General features: G+C 41.0%; 3 protein-coding genes across 4 annotated transcripts; 1 reads left to right on the top strand and 2 right to left on the bottom strand.

Annotated features, from left to right (window-relative positions):
* Positions 1 to 95: 95 nt before the first annotated feature.
* Positions 96 to 9253, top strand: LOC131463568 (protein lifeguard 3-like). Its single transcript, XM_058635346.1, has 12 exons — positions 96 to 372; positions 3506 to 3865; positions 5529 to 5608; positions 6855 to 6919; positions 7012 to 7065; positions 7166 to 7216; positions 7324 to 7363; positions 7780 to 7817; positions 7906 to 7993; positions 8208 to 8303; positions 8391 to 8444; positions 8896 to 9253. Exons 1-12 carry the CDS (start codon positions 105 to 107, stop codon positions 9043 to 9045), a joined length of 1344 nt encoding a protein of 447 aa, XP_058491329.1. The 5' UTR covers positions 96 to 104; the 3' UTR covers positions 9046 to 9253.
* On the bottom strand, positions 5602 to 13624 carry si:ch73-71c20.5 (DUF4748 domain-containing protein). 2 transcript variants are annotated; one of them, XM_058635361.1, is made up of 4 exons: positions 13558 to 13624; positions 13179 to 13386; positions 10924 to 11103; positions 5602 to 5750 (listed from the first exon to the last, which is right to left on the bottom strand). In XM_058635361.1, exons 1-3 carry the CDS (start codon positions 13598 to 13600, stop codon positions 10932 to 10934), a joined length of 423 nt encoding a protein of 140 aa, XP_058491344.1. In that variant the 5' UTR covers positions 13601 to 13624; the 3' UTR covers positions 5602 to 5750; positions 10924 to 10931. The 2 variants fall into 2 exon arrangements, with proteins under 2 accessions (XP_058491344.1, XP_058491337.1); XM_058635354.1 differs by lacking the exon at positions 5602 to 5750 and having other exon boundaries at positions 9566 to 11103.
* A 608-nt stretch (positions 13625 to 14232) lies between these two features.
* Positions 14233 to 22426, bottom strand: mcm6 (minichromosome maintenance complex component 6). Its single transcript, XM_058632679.1, has 18 exons — positions 22227 to 22426; positions 21932 to 22078; positions 20983 to 21093; positions 20774 to 20861; positions 20498 to 20659; positions 20059 to 20224; positions 19594 to 19742; positions 18898 to 19048; positions 18661 to 18802; positions 18427 to 18568; positions 17472 to 17579; positions 16915 to 17070; positions 16362 to 16490; positions 16051 to 16215; positions 15822 to 15945; positions 15064 to 15258; positions 14827 to 14966; positions 14233 to 14727 (listed from the first exon to the last, which is right to left on the bottom strand). Exons 1-18 carry the CDS (start codon positions 22322 to 22324, stop codon positions 14617 to 14619), a joined length of 2484 nt encoding a protein of 827 aa, XP_058488662.1. The 5' UTR covers positions 22325 to 22426; the 3' UTR covers positions 14233 to 14616.
* Between the last annotated feature and the right edge of the window lie 507 nt (positions 22427 to 22933).

The raw sequence follows: 22933 nt of genomic DNA, 5'->3' as shown, positions 1-22933 counted from the left end.
GTCGACTTCTAATTTAGGTTGTAATAAACGTTTAGTCAGTGGAATGGGGCGTGCCTGTTGACAACGAGTCAACACACACACACACACACACACACGTGTGACGAATGGACTCCACCCTGGTCTCCACTGTTCCAGGAAATGTCCTGTTCTGCTGCTGCTGCTGTTCATCACACACCAGGACAGAAGTAAGATTACAGGCCCGTGTAAAAAACCGAAGAAACTCTTGTTTTTTTGCGTGTTTTTTAATAGTTTTTGTGCAGCAGCAGAAAGGGCGTGGCTTGATTCCAAAGGCTCCCAGATTGTCTTTTTTTTGCCGCTGGGAATTGTGGGGAAAAACACGGAATTTCCTGTCGCGTCCAAACGTCTTATTTGGTAAGTGGAGACGTCAGTTTTGTGAATTTACAGCCATGTTCTTGAATGTGCTCCGAGTGTATGAGGCTTATTTATAGACGTGTGTTGCCTACGTGTGACTTCGGTTGAGGCACCTGAAAAGGCTTTTTGTGAGTGACTGAGTGGGGTGTGGGTTTACTCACAGCGCGGCTCTGTGTCTCTATGTCGTGAACGTGGAACGTCTGTGAACATTTAACTCCCCTCTGTGGTTCATATGTGGGGGGAAAAAAAGTTAGAACTGCAAACCTTTTACAATGTTATATAAAAATGAAGCTGGTTGAAATCCAAATATACAAACCTCTGGAAAACGTTCTCAGAACGTTCTATTTTAGTTGTAAAACACGTTCTGGAATTGTTCGCTTTTGGTTTGGTTGTAACTAACCTTAGGAGAACCATGGGGCTTACGGTGTGTGTTAGTACGTGCATTTCGCTCACTTCAATTATTGCTGGGAATCGCCAGAGATACGATATTATCACGATATTTACGCTACAATAAGATATAGATTAGTTTAGTTGTGTTAGGGTAATTTCAAAAATGTTCAACATTAACAATGACAACATTTCCATCTTGTCACTTGTTTGAAAATAAGCAGGCAGAAGTATAAACAACACACATATATTTTAAGTGTGGCTATATGAGGTACTGACATTTAATCCACTACCACTGGTCAAAATTCCTGTTCAGTACCAATGTGTTTAATTGGCAGTCTGAATAGCATTGGTGGGAACATAAAACCCTGCTGAAAACACTAATTTCTGCTACATTTTTAGCACAATCATAATTTTTACAATTTTTTAAAAAAGGCCAAAAAAAGGTTATCATATAAACATTTTCAAATCAATCAATATACAGTTTATCATGATTTTGGTATTAAACTACTAAACAGAGGAAAACAACCTGGTGCAAAAGAGGAACATCTCACACATCTGAGGCAAACTATTTAAAATGATGCTATTGAAGATGTTATGTCATGTAATCACAATATATATATATATATATGTATATATATATTGTTTAATATTGCACAGCCTTTATTTTGTTTTTGTTTTAAAATGTGCTAAATTATGCTCTGGAAATGGTGCTAAATCTTCATGGAAAACTCTGGGGCAGCATTGTGGTTTGGATGGATAGAAACTGAGACCTGATGAAGCATTTGCCAGCATTAAAAATGTATAATGAAATAATAATAATAGGAGTCACCATAGCTCTTGCTCCATCTTAATCTAATTTCACTATACCAGTGTCTAAAGTATATGTGAGTAAGAGGATGATGATGATGAGGGAGTAAATGATCTTATTGGGAATAATAATCTTGTCGCTGACTTTACTCGGTGTATTTACACCACTGTAAAGTTTTAACTTTTGTGATAAAGGTGTTACTTTAAGAGCTCAATAATTTCTCAGGTGTTACTGGAGAAACGTTGAGAACCACTGGTTTATATAATTGAAGTTTACTAACAACTTTTACTGTCTGTAAACGGCAATGGTTTACATGCTCCATCAACCTGCTTTGTCTGCATAGAGAGGTCTTCATTCAAAACTCACATGTATTTATGTAGCTTCAAAATTATTAAGAGCGCTCAAGATATTTTCAGAGTTACATGACATGCAAAAGAGATGAGTGAAAAGGTCATGATGACTCAGGATAAAGACAGGAAGACTATGGTAGTAGCTGAGCCATTTCTTGTAACTAAATATCACAGGTTATTTTGACTGGTATTAAAAACCTGAAAATTGTTGGACAAACCGGTTCCTAACATTGTTGCCTGATGAGGTGTTTGTGTTGCAAACACATGACAGTGTCAAAAGAGCCCAGACTTGGTGCTCTAAACACAATCATTTTAATATTAAAAATGGTTATTTTTCTCTATTTGTACAACTTGGTGAATTTTAAGTTGCTTAGAGCAGGGTTACACCCTCCTATATAAACAAAAAAACACACATTTTTACATTTGACAAGGAAAAAAGTAATCATCTGTGTGTTTGACTGCAGATACTCTGAAACACTTTTTCCACTTTAGTGTTGTCTGTCCCGTTGCTTGGTGCTCGGGCTGTGACGCAATTGCAGTGTGAGGTGGAGTCGGCTTTTGAATTCCTTCACTGTGTGAATTCCCTGAAATCCTCATGAAACTGGAGCTTGGACAGCATTTGTTTTTGGGAGCATTGTCAAAGTAACCAAACAAATAAGAACACGGTTTAGTATCTAATGAAATACAGTGAAGAGTCAACTGACATGTTCATCTGTAAAAATGTTAAGAGTGTCAATCCACACTGGGAGAGATGGGTTTGTAAAAGTGAAAGTTGTTTTTGATGCAGTTAAAAGCATTCTGTAAAAGTGCCAAACATTTGTTTTTATCCCAGTTGCTGCTATTATGTAAACGCATTGTATGAGTGAGTGTGTAGTTTATTATTAGACATTTCCTGAGCATCTGGTGGTTTTGTGAACTGCAATGTAAAACGGAACCATATGCTTAGAAATCCAAATGTATTTTTTAAAGATTAGTTTATAATTATTATTATTATTATTATTAATAATAATGTATTATTATTATTATTATTATAAGTGTCAGTACTGTTCTGTATCAAAAGGTGACAATATGCTCTGCCTATATGAATCACACCCCTGGTGTTTCAGAGCAGAAAAAATATGAACTTTAAATGATTTCAATCATTTAAATGTGTCAAGGTGGTTAAGTAACAATTTTTCCTGTGGGGTGACGAAGCAGAAGAGAAGTTCTTTATGACAAAGTCATATTTATGTCATCACAAAACATTATTATCCATATCACATGTTTTCCTAATATCTTGGTCCTACTTAGTCTTGTTAGCATTAATTTAGTCTTCTATCAGGGCCGTGGATGAATATGATGCCTATATTAGCTTTCCTTTTTGCTCTCCACATCTTCAGAGCTTTGGAGTCCCTGTTCTGTATCTGAAAATCAACTGGGTCACTCGTACTCATGTCAAATTCATAACTAAAATGACGGATTGTTAGATAAGAATAAAAGGTCCTCATTTAAACTGATATTTTTAAGTATCTGTTAAAGTTAAAGCAGGGCTTTAAAAGTATAAAACCAATGTGAACAGTATTTTCTCCTGTGTCTTTCTTCATAGGAATCATGTCCAGGTCAGACTACCCTCCAGGGTATGATGACTCTCATGGCCCATTGTACACACCACAGGGTGGGGGATATGCACCACAGGGTGGGGGATATGCACCTCAGGGTGGGGGTTACCCACCTCCCCCTGCCTATGGATTTCCCGGATATGGTGGACCTCAGCCAGGCCAGCCCTCAGCTCCCTACCCCACTGGTCCAAACACTCCACTGTTCCCAGGTCAACCAGGGGGCTACCCTCCTGGTGCATACTCAGGACAACCTCACCCTGCCGGTCCCCCAGGTTCAGGCTTCCCCGGTCATCTTCCCATGCCTCCTGTTCTTCCACCTATGATTCCATCAGATATCCTGACCTCCAGTAAGTCAAAGACCAGTCAGCATATTTTTGTGTCATGTACTGAACTTACTGATTGTCCAGCGGGGCTGTATGAGGGAATGTTCACAGATCTGGTCTGGGCACTCTTCAGAGATTCTTCTGCCAGCTGCTTAGTAGATTCTCCGGATCAGGTCCAAGACAGCTCATGTGAGACTCTGAATGTTCCACAGTGAGGTAACAGAAGCATGTCCAGCCTCCTGATGCTGCAGCCAGGTGTCCCCTGCTCGCCTGAATCCTCCAGGGATTCTCCTGCTGTTGTGAACATGTCTCAGTCAGTGTCCCACTGCATTCTTCATATGTTAGGTCTGTCACTTGGAAAAAAAAGTTCAAATTAATGGACTATAATTTGAACAAATTCAAACACCCATGCCGCTGTCACCATTCTCCCAGTACTCCACAAACATCCCAGTTTCCATTGTTATTAACCATTTTATAAACAGTGCAGCTGAGTATTTATAAGGTACAGCACTGCGTACAGAGGATGAAATAAACACATGGTCTATGAGACTGCAGCATAAATATTGAATAGGTCATTACAGCACGAACTGGAACTTTACACCCTATGTTCAAATGTACGGGGTTAACTAAGGAGAATGTCCAGACCCAAATCTCCAGACATTACCCAAAGTTCATGTCTGAAAATGTTCGTTAATAATATTAAAAAAAAAGAAATATGTGAAGATAGAACTTTTGCTTTTGCTTATATTAATGTGTTTAGTGTCTGTCAAACAATAGAACAAGTATTATTCATAGCTTCAATGTCCGTGCTGTGATTTTGGCTAAAATGCTAATGTAAAATGAAAGTTACACAATTCAGGTCCCTGGCCAGCCAGCTGAGAGAAAACCTGACTTTGTTTAGTCGTGGAAACACTGGTGACACTGGTTTAGTTATTCAAACAGTTATTATTTTCATACCCACTTAGACTCTGAGCTCAACACATATAACTAGTGTACAACTATGGCTGTGGAGGCTTGTGACGCTTTAAAGGTACAGAAGGTGCTATTGATAATAATAGTAATAATTTCATAATAATCTGTTACCATAATGTAAATAAAGCGATCCGAGAGGAGAACAACACTTCTGCACCTCCTCTACGTTCTGTTGATATTCTTTGAATGATTACCACTTTATCGTCCACATGAGGGTCGAGGGGGGTGCTGGTGCAAATCCTAGTGTCCATCTTGCCTAATCCCCAAATCTGCTTGTTTTTGGACTGTGGAGGAAACCGGAGAACCTGGAGAAAAACAAAATCAGGTCCCTTTATTGGAAAATTGGCTCTCAAGCAGCTGAACAGACTGCATGAGCTGCAAAGCTACCAAAAAAAGTCCACCTTGTCAGTTTCCGCTGTTTTTTTTTTAAAAGATGAACAGATTAAAATTCATCTTCTTCTTTCAGCTTCCCCCTGTAACGGTCGCCACAGCGGATCATCTGTCTCCATCTCGTCCTGTCTCTTGTGTCTTCTTTTGTTACACCAACTGTCCTCATGTCCTCCCCTGTGGTGGACAGATCATAATTATACATTGAAAATTACAAATGAGTTTGATCTTAGTATTGTGTTTCTTCTCTGGTGGTGGGGGCGGGGCGACATGTTTTGGAGCTCTCTGTGATCAGTGCTCATACTTATCTGTCATGTCTGTTCTGCAGATGACACAGATGAAGACGGGTTTGCAGCAAGCGGCAGCGGTTGGGACAGTCTGAGTATTCGACATGCCTTCATCAGAAAGGTAAAGTATACTTACTGGATTAGGCAGGCATTTTATTGGTGGTTGTCTTTGGAAAACCTCAAACTCGTCACACAGTAAACAGCCTTGCAGGTGTTTTCAAAAGCATCGTCTCTTCTTACCACCTGGATAACTCTTGTCTTGGCTGTAATATTTAAAAAAAGATTTTTACAACTACTTAAACAGTTTGAAAGTGGTCTGAAGTGATAAATGACTATTGATATTCAAGACTGCAGTTTGTAACCTTTGGTGATTTTTGTTGTACGCATATATATATATATATATATATATATATATATACACACATATGTGTATATATATATATATATATATATATATATATACACAGTATAAACCACACAAATAATAATAATGGTCATATTTACATATCATGTTAAATTGATTTATGGTGCTTGCAAAGGAAGAAAAGCAATGAGATAAAAGGATAAACAGATAAAAAGACGGCATCCTATAAAAATGAGTTTTAAGAAGAGATTTAAAAGATGGCACTGAAGTAGCAAGCCTTATCTCTGCGGGCAGGCCGTTCCAAAGCCGAGGCGCTATGACGGAGTAGGCGTGGTCACCCCTGGTTTTGAGCCGCAGCTTTGGAACAGTTAAGACATTTCTTGGGAAGCTTCTTAGTCAGTCTGTTTACATATATGTTAAGTCAGATTTTAGTCATACTAAGACAATCATTTTTCTTAATGTCATGTGAACACGTTAGTCCGACTACAATTGAGCTAGTCTTAGTCGGACTTACATACTTGGAAAATGTTCTGCGCATGCACCAAATTTCCTGCCCAGTCTTTGAATCCGGAAGTAGAAGGAGACAACGTTTAAACTGCAGTATTGTCACCAGAAAAGAACAAACAATACAATAGCATCGTTGGACTGACGCAGAGACGAGATTTAAGCTTTAGAATCATAGCACGATCCATCTCACCGTCCATCTCGCTGTTTGTATATCTATGACATGAAGGTCTACAGGAAACTGAAGGGAAACTCTAGCTTATAGAGCGATACAGCGCAGAGGTAAACGGCCAATAAATCGATTTGTATACTCAACAAATAATTTCCTATGTGTAGAGTGGGAATGTCTGCTGGAGTCAAGGGATCTGATCAGCATAATGGTTCAAATGTAGCAGACATTTGTTTATATTCAAAAGTTGCATGCTACAGTTTTAAGACAAACTGATGCTCCTGCTCTGCTCGGTGTTGCGGTGTAACTTCCTTTTCTTGTGTTTTTCAGGTGTATTTGATTTTGGCCTGTCAGCTCCTTATCACCACAGCCATTGTGGGTGTATTCACATTTGTGTGAGTATATTAAACGTATGTGTCTTGTGTTGGCTGTTGGTATATGCATCTGTGTGTGTCTTAGCACCTAACGCATCCTCTGTTTCTCACAGTGAACCCGTCAAATATTTCATTCAGAGAAACCAAGCTTTATACTGGGCATCCTAGTAAGTCACTGTAGTAGCACATGCACCCTTTTGAAGTGATGTCGATTAGAAAAGCTTGTGAAAATTCATATTATTGTCCATGTGTCCTTGTTTTATTTAGCGCTGTGTATTTTGTCACCCACATGGTGCTGGTCTGCTGTAAAGGCCCACGGTGAGTGTGATTGCTCAGAGGTACAAAGGTTTAGAAGGAACATTTCTATAAAGAATATTGATAGAAAAGAAACTGCTGTGGATTTTCTAATACCCTTCTCTTTGTAGGAGGAAGTTTCCTTGGAACATCATTCTGCTGCTCATATTTGTAGGTTGAACAAGGAAATGAAGACACATAAGTGATAGTTTCCTGGACCTGGATCAAATCTATTCTTAGATTTTAATACAGTCACTTTCCTTCTGAGGAAAATGTCTCCTGGCCACACTGGTCTCAGGCTGTATGCATAATGCTTCTGATACGTTTTTATCAGCTCTGAGAGCATAATTGCTCCGTGTGTTACTTAATTTGCCAGTTTAATCAGTAGAGGGGAGCTGGAGTTATTCAGCGTTAGAGTGAAATTACTCATACTACTTATTCATCCCTGAGGGTTAAATGCTCTTCCCATGTACTACTTCTATCTAAATTGCATGGCATGCATTTATTTAGCACATATTCTCTTTTTAAAAGATACATCATACAGTCTTAATTGTGAGTGTAACTGTTGTTGTGCTTCTTTTCTATAGACTCTGGCTTTTTCCTACATGACTGGAGCCATATCCAGGTAAAAGAGATCATTCTGTCTAGGTCGTATGAAAACGTAAGGCAGTTTCTGTCCGTCACAAATATGTGTTGCGCTTTTTGTTTTTTAGCAACTACGACACAAAATCAGTGTTTCTTGCTGTGGGTATTACTGCTGTTGTCTGCATCGCCGTGACCATCTTCTGCTTCCAGACAAAGGTAGGACGTCATTTTGGCTGGTCCCTACAACTTTGAAGGGCCTTTTCAGGGTTAAAATTATGTTTAGGGAATGGATTATGTCTATAACTGCCTCAGTAAGATTGTTGTACAAGATGATTGTACTGATCAAGTGTGATTATAATTTAAAGCACTATAAGATGCAGTGTAAAGGGGCGTGTATTAACTTTGCTGGTGTTGTTTCTCTTTCTGAAAGGTTGACTTTACAAAGTGTCAGGGACTATTCTGTGTCCTGGGGGTCGTTGTGTTTGTGACGGGCATCATTACAGTCATTGTGCTCTCCTTCAAATATGTGAGTATAAGCTGACACGGACAACACAGCACTGTTGCTTTTTACACACCTTCATTGTTTACATTCTTGTAATGTCTGTCTATACAGATCCCGTGGCTTCACATGCTTTATGCGGCTATTGGAGCCATAGCCTTCACTTTGGTGAGTGTTTCAACTGTCAGGTTGTCCGATTCAAATGTATCTACACGTCAATGATCCAACATTGATTCATAAAAACTTCTCTCTTGGGCAACCCTGTTTATTCTCACGAGATCTGGTCATGTGAGAAAATAGTGAGACTGAAAACATGGCAACACCAAGCTTTAAAGCGGGTGTTTTGATTTAAAAACTACAAAGACGGGTGTTTTGTACTAGTCCTCTGAGAATCTATTAAATATCAGAATTGGTATTGTAAGTGAAATATCCCTATATGAATCTATCAGCTCAAAAGGAGACTTGTGAATCGGGAGTTAAATCAATCTAGCAAATGAATAGCATATAATAAGCTGTGACCGACAGTCTGCCATATCTCCATTTAAATAATGATGATACCTTATTTCTTATAAACCATGTATTACAGGGTTTTGTGTGAATGTTGTCCCTCTGTTTGTAGTTCCTCGCGTACCACACGCAGCTGCTGATCGGGAACAGAAAACATTCCATCGGTCCAGAAGACTACGTGTTCGCTGCGCTCTCTATCTACGTGGACATTATCCAGATTTTCCTTTTCCTCCTGCAAATTATTGGCTTTGCCCGCAGATAAATCCACAAATGTACATCTTTGACAAACAGTTTGCAGACAAGAGCCAGGCCACAAAACCAATCAGTGCTTTATAAAAGCTTTTCTTGTTCATACCATCATATTACATTATATTATATAATCATGATGCACTCCAGGGAACATGATAAAGGGCTGAAACTGACATTTTGTCATATTGTGGGTTAATCGAATGCACTTTTTGTCCGAGTCTACATTAATACTGATATTGATTCATTCATTTTATTTCTAGCTATTATTTTAAGTGGCTAATTTCAGGACAGAACTGTGTTGATTTATAGTTTAACATAATGGGAGGAGAACATTGATACTGTTCTTATGTCTGTACCTTAAAATAAAAGACAGCAAGTGCAGCTACGTGTAATGAGTGGAAACAGATGAAAACTGTTAGCCTGGCTATGTCCAGAAATAAAAAAGTAATCTGCCTACCAGCCCTCACTGTATGTACACATCACAATTAGTAAATCGCAAAGGCATTGATTGTTCAATGTTCTAAGCCAATTCAATACTATCCAGTCTATACTGGACCATGTCAGTGGTGTCATGACCATTTTACCTCCAATAGCTTTTAAAAATCTGAAACATCAGGTAGTGTTGATCATGATCCCTGACATAAAGCGAAGAAGAAACTAACTTTTGATTTGTCATTTTTACAGAGGAAGTGAATCAGCACATTTTAAGTTTATAATTGCCTTCATTAAATGTATGTTGAAAAAGAACAAGGGGGATTAATAGTACATACATAAATGCAAAGCATGAAGTATTTGAACACGCACAGCAGCTGAAAACGCCATCAGTGCTCCATAAAAGTACTGCTAAAACAGTAATCACAACCAAAAATACTTCCTGTTTATGATATTAAGTCATTTTGAAAAATGACATCCTCAGATCTCCACTCATGTCTCTGTCCGCAAACTGTTCGTAATCACAGGTGTCGCTCCATTGTAATTATTTAAAAACATTACTGTTGTGCCTTCACAATATTTCCTGTTACAAATACAGTGTATACTCTATAAGCTTTTTATAGTATTATTACAGACTGTGTTTATATACTGTAATGACTTGGATTTCTTACTGAGCGGTAGCAGCTGGGAGAACTCAATCAGTGTTGGAAATTGGTGCGTTCCAGATTAATTGGCACATTGTCCATAATCTCCTGACATGATTATCTTTACCCTGCTGGTTCTCCTCACACCGCTGTTCATAGCAAGTATAGACACAAAGCTCAAGTTCAAATATAACCTCTTACTCCAAACAAATATGGCACGGGTGGTGTGTGTGTGTGTTACTGTAAATAAACATTAGGGCTGAAGACAATCTGCTTTTTTTATATAAAATAAAATACTTTTATTTGGATTACAATGTGGTTTATTTTCAGATGTGCCAACAACTGATGTTTCATAAGGATTTGTTTCAATAAATACACATGTTCATGTCTTTGAGCTCCAAATAGTTAAGGGAACATGGCATCATAATCATCGGTCTCTGATCTTCTGTGTCATGTTGAATTCAGTCGTCAATGATTTTGGTTTCTACTGATGGACGTTAGATTATTTTGTTCTCAAAGAAAACTAACATTTATATTACTTTTCGTTCCCTTAAGTGTTTTGAGCATTATGTTTTTATAGGACATCGACATGACGACCATTTTGGAAATTTAACTACACGGTCACACTGAATAAGGAAAAACAAATGTCCCGTTTTAAGGCTTTGTTACAGGCAAGAGCAAACAGTCAGTTCTCAGAGTCTTGAGGAGCTTCTTGGTGTTTGATAGTTGAGCTCAAACAGCCGACATCTCTTTTGTGATCAGAGCAGTGCAGAATTATATGCCCAGTAGTGACTTTCAGGTACACGTCAACCTACCATGATTGTTATCGGTCAAGGCCAGCCTTCTCTCTGTGGTAGAGGTAGCGACTGCCTTCATACTCTCCATCGTTTGAAATTTTCATCCTTTGTCGAACCTTCAGCTGCTTCAGTCGGTTTTTATCCACTTGTCTCTTGGCAAGGACGAAGCAGAGGATGCCTGTGGGGAGGCCGATAATCCTGGACAGAAGCAGGAGGCGTGCAAATGATTAACTCAAAACCACAAGTGTGAACTGTCAACATCATGTGGTGGGAATAAAAATAAGTGTTTAGGCAACTTTTATGATTTGCAGTGTGTCTCCGCCAAGGAGGTTGTGTTTTGGGCCAAGTTTGTTTGTCTGTCTTTGAGCAGCAGAACTCAAAATGTAAAGGACAGATTTTAATGACATTTTCTGGGGATGTATCTCATAGTCAAAAGGAGAAAATTATTAGATTTTGGTGGTGATCTGGATCTGGATTTTATTTCTAAACTTTGCAAGATAGAAGAGATCTTGGGAGAGTAAGCAGAATTTTTGAAGTTTATATTCGGCACAGAAGATTTGGCAAGTTTTTCATGGGCGCAACCCACACACTCAACTCCGCTGCTCATTTTCCCTTACAAATGTTGCACCATTTAAAAGAGAAATACACAGAAGAAGCATCGTCACGACAAAGAAACAAACAACCAAACACAAATGTCCTTACTTTTTGTACTAAGATTATTAGGGAATGCCCGATATATCGGCATTAATATTGGTATCGGCTGATGTTTTAACATATCGGCATCGGTCCAATGAGTAAAACTGCGCCGATTTTAACAACCGATGTTAATACCCGTCTATTTGCTGTTTGTGTATGTGTTTCGGGAAGGGGAGGCCATGCTGCATTTGTTTGAGCATGTGACAGTGACGCAAGTGCAGCACAAGGTGTGTGTGTGTTGAGGAGAGATAATGTCAGGGGTGTGGGCGTTTTTTCAGGGTGTCGATAGAAGATACGCGAAAAGCATTATGCAACACTTGCAAAGTCGAGGTAATGCGAGGAGGGTTCCGCGTCAAGTCATTCAATACCACAAATTTGATTATGTCATTTGAAAAACCGCCACCCAGAAGTATACAAACAACGGCAGGAAGCTAACGCTAGTAACGTTAGGCGGCAGACAAAAAAGAAAGCAGAGCAGCTGGGAGCCCAATACAGCAAGTAATCGAACAAAGGAAGACATTGGCCAGGGCAATAACGATCAAGGTAATGGAAATGATTGCCCTTGACGACCAGCCCTCTTCCATAGTGAAGGGCCGAGGGTTCCGACGGCTGATAGAGCATATTGAACCCCGCAACAACCTGCCAAGTCGGCGCTACTTTTCCAATGTTTTGCAATTTAATAAATATCTGGTTGCCATGAATACTGGCAAGTTTGATAAAGTAATGTTACATATTTTTTTTTATTATGGCAGCTCTTAGTAGAGCTTGTCAGGTATTGTTTCTCATATCTGTTGTGTAGTTTTATTGTTAAGTGAAGTGGCGCGGTTGTTGTTACCGGGAGGAAGGGTTGTTGACTTTATTGACGTACCCAGTATAGACGCCCTTATCTCGGTTACAGTAACTTTGGCAGGGTATTATTTTTATTTATGTTCATGTTTGTAATTTATGATCCAAACTTTCTCACAGGAGTTTAGTGAGTTGAGGGAGTTAAACTGTACTTTAATTTAGTTACACACTTGCTACAAGTGCTAAAGGATTCTAAAAACCTTTACTTGTGTCTTATGGTCGCCCTGTAACCTTGTTATTTGGAGGTAAAACATGTTTTGAAAATAAAGGAAGACATTCAAAAATTCAGCTTGCTTGATTTTCAGTCTGTACAAACTTTTATCATCTCAGAAACATTCTTTTTTTTTAAAACATATATCGATATCGGTAGATATCGGTTATCGGCCATAGCAGCAATATTAATATCGGATATCGGTGCATCCCTAAAGATTATTCATCCTCAAATGTCCAGTAGCTCACACAGAAGTATCCACTCTCAGGTTTTGAATAAGGTAATTATGAATGATCTTATTAATGTTTTAATTTTCATTCATGAGATGATTTCAAGTGTGTGGTAAAACTGAGTTTATTTAGTATGTAGTTGTATTTTGTTATATTCTCTAGATGAATAGGATGTTTATGTTGTACATAACACTGGTGCCCGTCAGTGCTGCATATTTTACCTCCACAAATGTGCTACTTTACCCTGGTGTAACTTAGTTAGAGGACATTGTCGAACAGTTGAGACTCACCAGGCATAGCCGATCTTCGTCATGGGGTTCTTCGCAATCCTCGGGATGTACTCCGGTTCTTCGTCCTCTTCCTCCCCTTGTCTCCGGCTCTGCTGCTCCGTCCTGGAGCTGCACATGGAGGCGGCAGGAGAGACGTGTAGTAGCCGGGAACAATGACATGATGCCGGGATCTGTGTGAGGAGCCGCCGGCCGGAAACAAGCTCTGCACCTGGGAGAGGGAAACACTTCTCAGTGATGTGACACTTCACGAGAGTCACCTGTGCGCTCCAACATTAAAACGAGGCGACAATATATGACGTTATATGCGTTAACAATTATGTAAAAAGAACACTTGGTCGTACGTTTTAGACAAATGAGATGGTTAAATGTGACTGTTTACCTTTGAACGCTGTCCTCACTGCTCTTACGTAGCCCGCCGCCATGTTTGATGAACTTCCTGGACACACGCGCAGTGACACTCTTTAAAAACGACACTACTGCCACCTAGTGGACGTTATTAACGCGTCATACAGAGACACAAACACACAACGTTCATAGCTTCTGTGTCTCTCAGACTTTTTATACGAGGACCCTCCATTTCAAACAATTTCATTTAGATTATAATTTACAACGTACATTTCGACAGGAGCACATTTGTGCACAATGATAAAAATCTGAGGAATTTTTGCAACAAAAAATATCCCATGGATCTCTGTGGATAATCTGAACATCTCTGCTATAAGCTCTAAATAATGAAAAATATTACCCTTTCAGTAATTAGACTATTAATGCTTTGATTAGAGAGTAATATATTCATGATTTCAGATTAAAAAATTAAAATGTATTCATTATTCATTGGAGGCCTTTGTAAATATTAAAAATTGAACCTCCACCAAGGCAGGATTTTGTCCAAACTTCACAGAAACGGGCTGTACTGTTTAAGAAATACTATTTACATGGTTACATGAGCTGTCCAAAAAAACATACATTACATTACATTTGGAGACCCCAAACCTTCAATTTAAGAACCACTGTGTACAAATTCAAGAGTAGATTTTATTTATTTAACATTTTTTATTCAACCCATTTCACAATTTAATAAAAAAAAAAAAAAAAGACATGAAACCAGAGTTGCATTTCGACTGCTATATACAGTTATGACAAACAATAACAATTCCGAACAGGTCCCTCAAGTCAAAGTCAAACAGAAGCCAGCGTACAACTGGAAAAGAGAGAGCAGCATATTTACAACAGCCTGTTTGACAAAGAAAAACAGATTAATAGAGCCCCAGAATAACATTTTACATCAGAGACGATAAACTCCAAAAACAAGTCTAATGGCATCTCCAGTGCTTCTTTTATGTATATATTACATAAGAGCGTCCATATTCAACAGCTGGGGCATCAGTTTAATTGCTTATTTTGAGGCTTAATGACAAAAGTAATGGAAGCAGAGTTTTTAATCTTCCAGGATGTAGTTGGGGTTGACTACCAGAACCCCCTCTTCTCCCGAGCTCTCCGACTCGGAGCCCTTCAGTCCCGCCTGCGACAGCTCGATCAGGATGTGATCCTGAGGGAAAAAAAACAAAACATGAACGTCATTAATTTATGGCAACACGCGGCTTTAAACGTCAACTTTACGACCGTCTTCTGAAGAGGGCGGACTCACGTAGTGCACCAGCCTGTGGACGACCTTCTCGATCAGCCCCTTCTTGTTGACCAGCTCCTCCTCAGAGTCGATCTCTGACTCGATCTCTTTCAGATACCAGTTCACCACCGCACTTTTCTTTAGCTCCTCCTCCTCCTCAGCTGCAGAGAACAGTAACATTTATATATCTATATATTCTAATAGTAGCAGATATACTGTATAAAAATGCAGATAGTAAGGAGGGAGAACACTTCTTACCCTCCTCTGCTCTGCGGAGATGTAGGACGAGCAGGTTGGAGATGCGTCTGTACTCGGGGAAAGACAGACGGAGAGACGGTTTGGCCTGGCTGCCGGGTTCAGCGTGGCCATTGATTCCATTGGCGTGCCCGTTCATACCGTCCACGTGGCCATTTTCGTCATTCAAACCATTTACTCCATTCGGGATGTTGTTTCCTGCAAAGACGAGTATGCACATTAGCCCGAGGTCTCCAAACCTATAGGAATCAGGCATTTTGTACATTAGTTAAAGTGGAACCATGCAGTTTTAACCCTTATTTAACAGCTTCAGAGTCATTTGCTGTTTCCATTATGGTACGGTTTGGTACAGTACAGTATGGTTTGAAGTGCGAGGTCAGGCTTGCGTTTCGACTGAGAACTACACTTTTACCTGGTGGACAACAACACAACAAACATCCAGCACCTCTTTTTTCTGTCGCTCAATCAGTCGACAGTTGTGGGTGTAGACAGTCCAGCTCCACCAGGAACAAACCATGCAATTTAACTGTGGTACTCCAAAGGAAGGGTGCCAAAAATGGAACGGTCTGGGTTGGTTATTTTGGTTATTAACGGAAACCCAAAAAAATATGTACTGTGCAAAACCGACGCAAACCGCTCCACTCGGTGGAAACACAGCTATTGTGATTTTACGATGCTTTTTACAGCTGAAATTTAAAAAAGGTTCAGATCCACAGCAATTGATTACAGAGATGTTCACATGTGCGTCCGTGTGACTCCACCTTCTTCATGCTGCTCCTCTTCCTCCAGCTCTTCCTCCTGCTCCAGGTTGATGTCAGGAGTCTCCACTCTAATGATGGACTTGTTCAGGAGACGGAAGGCTTCCTTCACATGTTTGGGTTGCACCTGAGGAAGCAAAGAACAGTGAAGGTTATAGGTTTGTTTGCATCTCTCTTTCATGGAGTCGTGTGTTTCTCCGCCTGCTGCCCAGGGGGTGAATTTCACACGCACCTCGTCACAGCAGTGCATGCGCGCCATGGACTCCGAGAGGCGGATCATGCTCTCCAGCTGTCGCACCGTTATCCTCCACGCAGACTTGGACACGCCGCCGGAGCCGTCGCGCTGTCGGAGGCGTTTGTACTGCTCGACGATGAACTCCTCCGATTCGCTTGAGATCTGCGGACGTGAAAACACGTAATGACTGAAATGACGCACAGCTGATCTTTATCTCTACAAGGGAAAAGTGAGGCGAGTGAGACACTCTGCTGCAGGACGTACCTTCACTAAATCCTACACACTGTACTTTTAAAACACACACACACCTTAGGTTTGAACTGCCTGGCAAAGAGAAGATATCTGCGGATCTCGTCCAGAGAATACAGCCTGTCTACTGACTCCTCCACGCGAGAGTGCAGGTCCACAATGCGTCGGGCAATAGCATAGTCCGTCACCTGGGATACACACATACACACACACACACACACACACACACACACACACAAACACACACACACACACACACACACACACACACACACACACACACAAAGAGAAGAGACATGGAGACAAGTTTAGACAGAGTTGACATTACAAAACAGGACAAAAGAGAATTTGCATAAATATGACTGAACAGAGAGAAAAAAACAATTATGAAAATAATGAAAGCACATAAGTGATTAAGTCTTTCTTCAGGCCGACTGCACAACATGCACTTGTTTTGTCGTCATCTGCTTGTAAATTAAATCCATTTTCTTTTTGCATTTGTCTTTTGCTTGTGTAAATGTGTAACTGTGTTGTGTATTCGCTTGAAAATAAAATAAAGGTTAAATAACATTTTTTTTTTTTAAATATATGAACAACTGCTATGGCCCGCACCTCGTTACAGTCGTCCACCAGGATGAAGAAGAGGTCGAAGCGGCTCATGATGGGAGCCGTCAGGTTGACGTTCTGTTTCAGACTCTTGCTGCGCTCGTAGCGTCCGCCGACAGGGTTGGCGGCGGCCAGGATGGACGTGCGAGCGTTCAGTGTGGCCTGAGGGAGACGAGGAGGAGGTTAGGTCAGTGTACATCTGATTTATACACGGCCTTTTCCCTCCACAGTAATTATTCACCAGGGTTTTATATTTATGACACATATTAGAGATTGTAAGTGGGATTTCGATCTGTGGCGGCTTAACCATGTGTGAAAATGATGCTCTCTGAATCTGAAAATCTTTCCCCTTCACTAGATTTAGGTCGTCAGCTGACCTCATTTTTTGGGAGCCTAGACATAACCGACATTCTCAACCCCAGATCATTTACAGTCTTTTTTTATCAGGTCACTAAAAGTCTCACATCTGTTGAAAAGTGTGTAAAAGCAACACAGAGCAAACCAACCAGTGGTTTTGGATAAAACAGTGAGTGATTTCAGGAACACACTCCGTTGACCTTTACCTTGACTCCAGCCTTTGTGATGCTGATGGTCTGCTGCTCCATGGCTTCATGGATGGCAACCTGGTCCTTGAGGTCCATCTTGTCGAACTCATCGATGCAACACACACCCTAACAAAAAAAAGAAAAAAAAGAACATGGCATTTAATACCAGTGACTTTAACCTCCATTATGCCACGATAGATTTTAATGCTGTAGAATTGTCAAAAAATGTTCAATGAGTGAGTGCTTCTGTCACTTCACTTCAGATCACTTTCACTTTCCATATCTGGCAGTTATTCAACCATTTAGGAATTACGGTACTGACTGAGGGCGACCGTAATGACCAGTATATGGGTGCAAAGCTCCATTTCCGGTATAATTCACCTTTTACCGCTCTATCCTCCACATGAGGGTCACATGGGGGGGCGCTGTGCCAATTTCTAGACATGAGGCGGGGTCACACCCTGGACAGGTCGCCAGTCCATAGTTTTTTTTTTTAGACATATATACTATATTTTAAATATAGTATCTATATTGAAATTTACAAAAAGAAGAAGTACAAAAAGAAAACTGTTGACATTTCATTGCCGTTTATACCCAACCTCTTATAAATGACTTTGAAACGAAAATAAAACTATTTTGTGTACTTTATGATTGAGAAAAGTACATGGACGTAAATGACTTCTTCATGTGAACTTCTTCATGTGCACATTACTTTAACTTAATGGCTTTCGGGAGGTTTTTCAATGTCACATTTGACGTAGACACTGGATGTGACGTACAAAACATCAAAAAAATTAACGCATTTTTTTTCCAAAAGCTACAAGGAGCCACAGCAGAGGGGCCAAAGAGCCACAGGAGGCTCTAGAGCCACAGGTTGCAGAACCCCTGGTCTGTGAGTTTCTCTAGGACTGTTAACAGAACGGTTAAACTTCCCAACGTCCATTTTGTGCCCTCTGTACCTGCCCACACTCACATTGTCAGCCAGCATCAGAGCTCCAGCCTCTATGACAAACTCGTTCGACTCCTCGTCTCGAACGACGGCGGCCGTCAGACCGGCTGCAGTGCTGGCTTTGCCGCTGGTGTACACGGCTCTGGGACTGAACTCCTCCACATGCCTGAAAACAAGTGTTTATATATTTTTTTAACATTACTACACATAACAAAGCTGCCCACAGGTAACTAAATACACGACAAGAGTGTCACATACTTGAGGAACTGGCTCTTGGCTGTACTTGGGTCTCCGACGATGCAGACGTTGATGTCTCCTCTCAGCGAGGTTCCCTCCATGGTCGTCTTGGGGACGCCACCAAACAGCATGAGCAGGATGCCGCGTTTGACTTCGTCATTGCCTGCCACAATCATCGTCACCATTTTCAATGAGAATCTACGGTTTTAAAACGTGTTACTGGGGGTAGATTTGCACATGTTTGCTCGCAGCACTGACCGTGGATGGTGGGGAAAAGGCTGGTGCACAGGTTGTGGTAGAGGTTTTTGTCCTGGCTCATCTCAAACACCTTCTCCCACTCTCTCTCCGTCATCTGGCTCTTGATGCTCTCCGCAGTCTGTTCCTCCTCGCGCAGCTCCTTCCCGCCAAACTACAGCCGAGAAATCATCATTACATTAAATACATTCTGAAGAATACACTTCATCTTTTTTCTCATGATTAAAACCAGATTTCCGATTGTTTTAGCTTCTTAAACGCGAGTAATTTCTTTGCACTGTATAATAAAGAAATCATTGTAAAGTGAATCATTTTGGTTTGTGGACAAAACAAGACATTTATGAACATCATCATTTCCACGACCAATATTTTTTAAGGTTTTTAAGGACAGATTAATCGATTATGAAAATAATGTTGCGATACATCATGACTTGGTATTTAAGACTTCAATTCTGTAATATAAAGAGCATGTTGTAATCTTCCCTCTTCACATTTATGAAGGTTTTATTGATCCAGCTTCAATGTTAACAAAATGGAGGTTACTTTCTTTCTAACATAAACAGATGGAAGAAGGACGAACGACTGAATCCACAAGTTTTATACGTTGTCCGTGTGTGTGTGTGTGTGTGTGTGTGTGTGTGTGTGTGTGTGCGTGCGTGCGTGCGTGCGTGCGTGCGTGTGTGTGTGTGTGACTCTTACTCGTGGGTTAGTCGGGGCCACGTTACAGGCCAGGAAGGCGAGTCTGTACGACAGCTCTCTGACTCCCAGAGCTTTCAGTCCTCTCAAACCCTCAGACTCAAAGCCCTGTGGTCCACCTGCGACACGGGTGCTGGTCTCTGCTCGCACACCTGGAGGCAAACACAGATAAAAGGGGTCAAAAAACTAACCTGTTTAACACTTTGTCTTTACTTTACTGTCGTTTTATACTCGCGTGCCTACGTTCTTGTTGACATGGCACCTGTTGTGTTCAGTGGACAGGTTCATTTTAATAAAAGCATGAACGACATGCAAGACCTTTTTAAGGCCTGGTTTAACGAATGATGTCATCACTCCAGCATATTAATGTGTTTAAGTTTTTAATTGGCTTTTCTTCATATATTACGTATGTGTACATGCTTTTTTTTCCCTCCAGAGTTTCACACATGTATGTGGTCAGAGTCGTACCGGGAGTGGTGAGCTGCGAGACGTCCGGCACGACGATGAGGGTCCCGGTGAAGTCACAGCGGTCTCCGGCCTGAGCCATTTCCACAGCCTCGGCGCGCAGGACGACCTCCAGGGAGCGTGGGATCGAACCACGAGGCAGCTCCGCCTGCGTCTCCTGGATACGCACCTGAGTGAAGAGCCGCAAATGTCACAGTTTGTAATTTCCCCCATCTACTGCTATTTGTGAATGGATTTATAGTCGCCATATTTTTCTTGTATTCATTTTCTGATTGGATTTAGTTTGTGTAACTTCTTCCATTCTCCTTTCAGACACAGAACGATGGAGTTCTTAGATATTTCATATTGACATTCTAGCGTTTATCTATACACTTACTAATGCCCTGTGTTCCAACAAATGCATCAGTCGTCACTGTAATCTCAGCCCGTGTGTCACAAATACCTTCTGGAAGTCGATGAACTTGGATTTGTGCGTGTCCAGGTGGAAGCGGAAGCGGTTGTTGCACACGGGGTTTCTGCAGATGGTTGGCGGGCAGTATTTGAACTGCTGAGGGACGTCTTTGATCACTGCCTGACAGTCCATGCACAGGAAGGTGCCGCTCACCTGAAACCACAAGCAAAGTCACCACAACATCGATTTCTGTCATAGCTCTTTTGGACGTTTGCTGCTGCTGCTGCCTCGCGACGTCTCGGTTTATCTACGTGCAGAGAATCTTACCAGTTCGGGATGCACTGGGTGTGTCCTCACCACCTGACCGCTGATCCTCACCAGGGAGCCGATACGCATGGACGACAACTCGCGGATTCTAGATTTCACATAAGAAAACGGATATTAGTTATTTCACCACCATATTGTCCTGTAATTTCTACTGGAGCTATAAAATCTGCACATTTTAGGGGGTCAGAGTCTCGGTGTGTTCATCTTACTTGTGTCTGGTGGGAAGATCCTCAATGGCAACGTAGAACTCTTTGTTCAGAGGAACGTTCCCATGATCCCGAGCAAAGTTGCGCACTGCCCGACAGAGGAAGGGATACACTCTGAAAACAGACACATCCATGTTAATCCACAGGTGAGCTTCTCATCACCTGACATAAGCTTTTATTACATTTTCATGGGGTTGTGGTAAAATGAGCGACCTATGTAGGAGGTGGAGCTCTCAGAGTTCACTTAAGGTTACGTGGGAGTATTTGACCCAGATTTTAAATTAAAAACAGGTCAAGACAGTGACCCCTAATACAAAAAAATCTCCAAATGCAATCAACATCATGTGCAGTTACAATATACATACACACAATAGTCTGATGTGAAAACTTTGTGGACCTGCATAACAAAATGCAAAAAGGAAGCTTGTAATGATTTATAACTCTTTAGTTTACAGTGACAAATGCAAGCCATTATTTTTTCCCTGTGTTTTATCTTATATGTCTTGTATTAAGAGCTGTAAAGTGCTGCTTTAATAGAATTATTTCCCAGCTTTGGGATCAATAAAGTAAATCTATGCAACTCGTCATTCAGGGTGAATTGTGATTATTTTCCCGCTCCAAAATAGTCTACTTCTAGAAAAACTCTCTCATAGTATAAGTAGCAATGTTACAGGAATAAACATGTAGTGTTTCTAGTCTAGTAAGAGAAGTGGAGGAAGGAAAAAGGATGAACATGTGCAGTTAACCAGCAGCCAAAGAAGTGTCAAATCCATCAACACATCCATTCAAACACTCAATACAGTACTGTGTGCCACGTGCCATAAAATATGCAACATTTATGTAAAAAGAAATGTGGGGGGGGGGGGGGGGGGGGGGGGGGGGGGCACAATCCCAATCACATAGGACCGGCCCTGGGCCTATTAATGACACACACTAAGACTTGTGGACTGACCTGTAGTACTCCTCCTGGATGGTGGTGGCCAGCTCCTGGTTGAAGCCCTCCACGTCAGTGAAGGTAACCAGCAGTGTGTTCCTCTCAGGCCTGATGAGCTCCTCGGCCTCACGGACATACTTCACCTCACCATCCCCGCTCTGGAACCTGCACACAGAGAGAGAACATAAACATTGAGCTGTGGATCCTCACAGTTAGTGGAAAATAAAACAGATTTCACGTCTTCGCCTCGTGAGCAGCTCGTCTCTGTGTGTTACGAGACAATGAGACATGCAGCAGAGTCTGACACACTCACTCTTCTAAGAACGCCTGGAATAACTTTTGACATTTTTCAGCCAACTCGTCTTTCACCATCTCTCCGGCATTTTCTGCGGTTGCTGTGGCAACGTCCATGTTGAAAACCCGTCAAAGTGCGATATAAGATCCGAAAAAAGCGTGGAGATAAAGACCGAGCCGCACGGAAAACACACAGCTCGAGACTTCGCAGCAGAGCAGACGGACTCTTTCGCGCGAAAAGGGCGACCACGTGACGTTTGGCGCGCCGCTGTCGTCCAACCGGCGCTGATATGTAAATACTGTGTGACTCGCAGCCAATCACAGTCTGGCAGTATGAAATGACGCCGAGAACCCCACCCACACACACATTTCCCGCGAAACGCTTCCTGTTTCAATAAAAAAAACTTCAATAAAGATAAAAAAAAATAAAAAAAAAACGTTCTATAAAGATTTAAAAAAAAAACTTCACTAAAGATTAAAAAACACTTCCACTTCCTATATCATTAAATTGTGTTAGAGTGTTGTGTTGTGTTGTGAGTAGCTCACACTGTGGGACATGTAATGTAGTGATTTTGAATGACCACTGGGGGGCGAGAGTATTCAGGGAAAGAAACAGCTGTACTTTTAGTGGTTTTATTTAATTCATTTAATTAAGAAGACAACAATTCCCATGATTCCACATTGATTTTTCACACATGGTCTTCTGAAGGAACTCCATAACAGCAG

The sequence above is a fragment of the Solea solea genome, chromosome 1 (assembly GCF_958295425.1).
Source record: "Solea solea chromosome 1, fSolSol10.1, whole genome shotgun sequence".
In the NCBI taxonomy this organism is placed as follows: domain Eukaryota; kingdom Metazoa; phylum Chordata; class Actinopteri; order Pleuronectiformes; family Soleidae; genus Solea; species Solea solea.
Note: the sequence above shows the minus strand (reverse complement) of the source record. Positions and strands in the feature narration are given on the sequence as shown.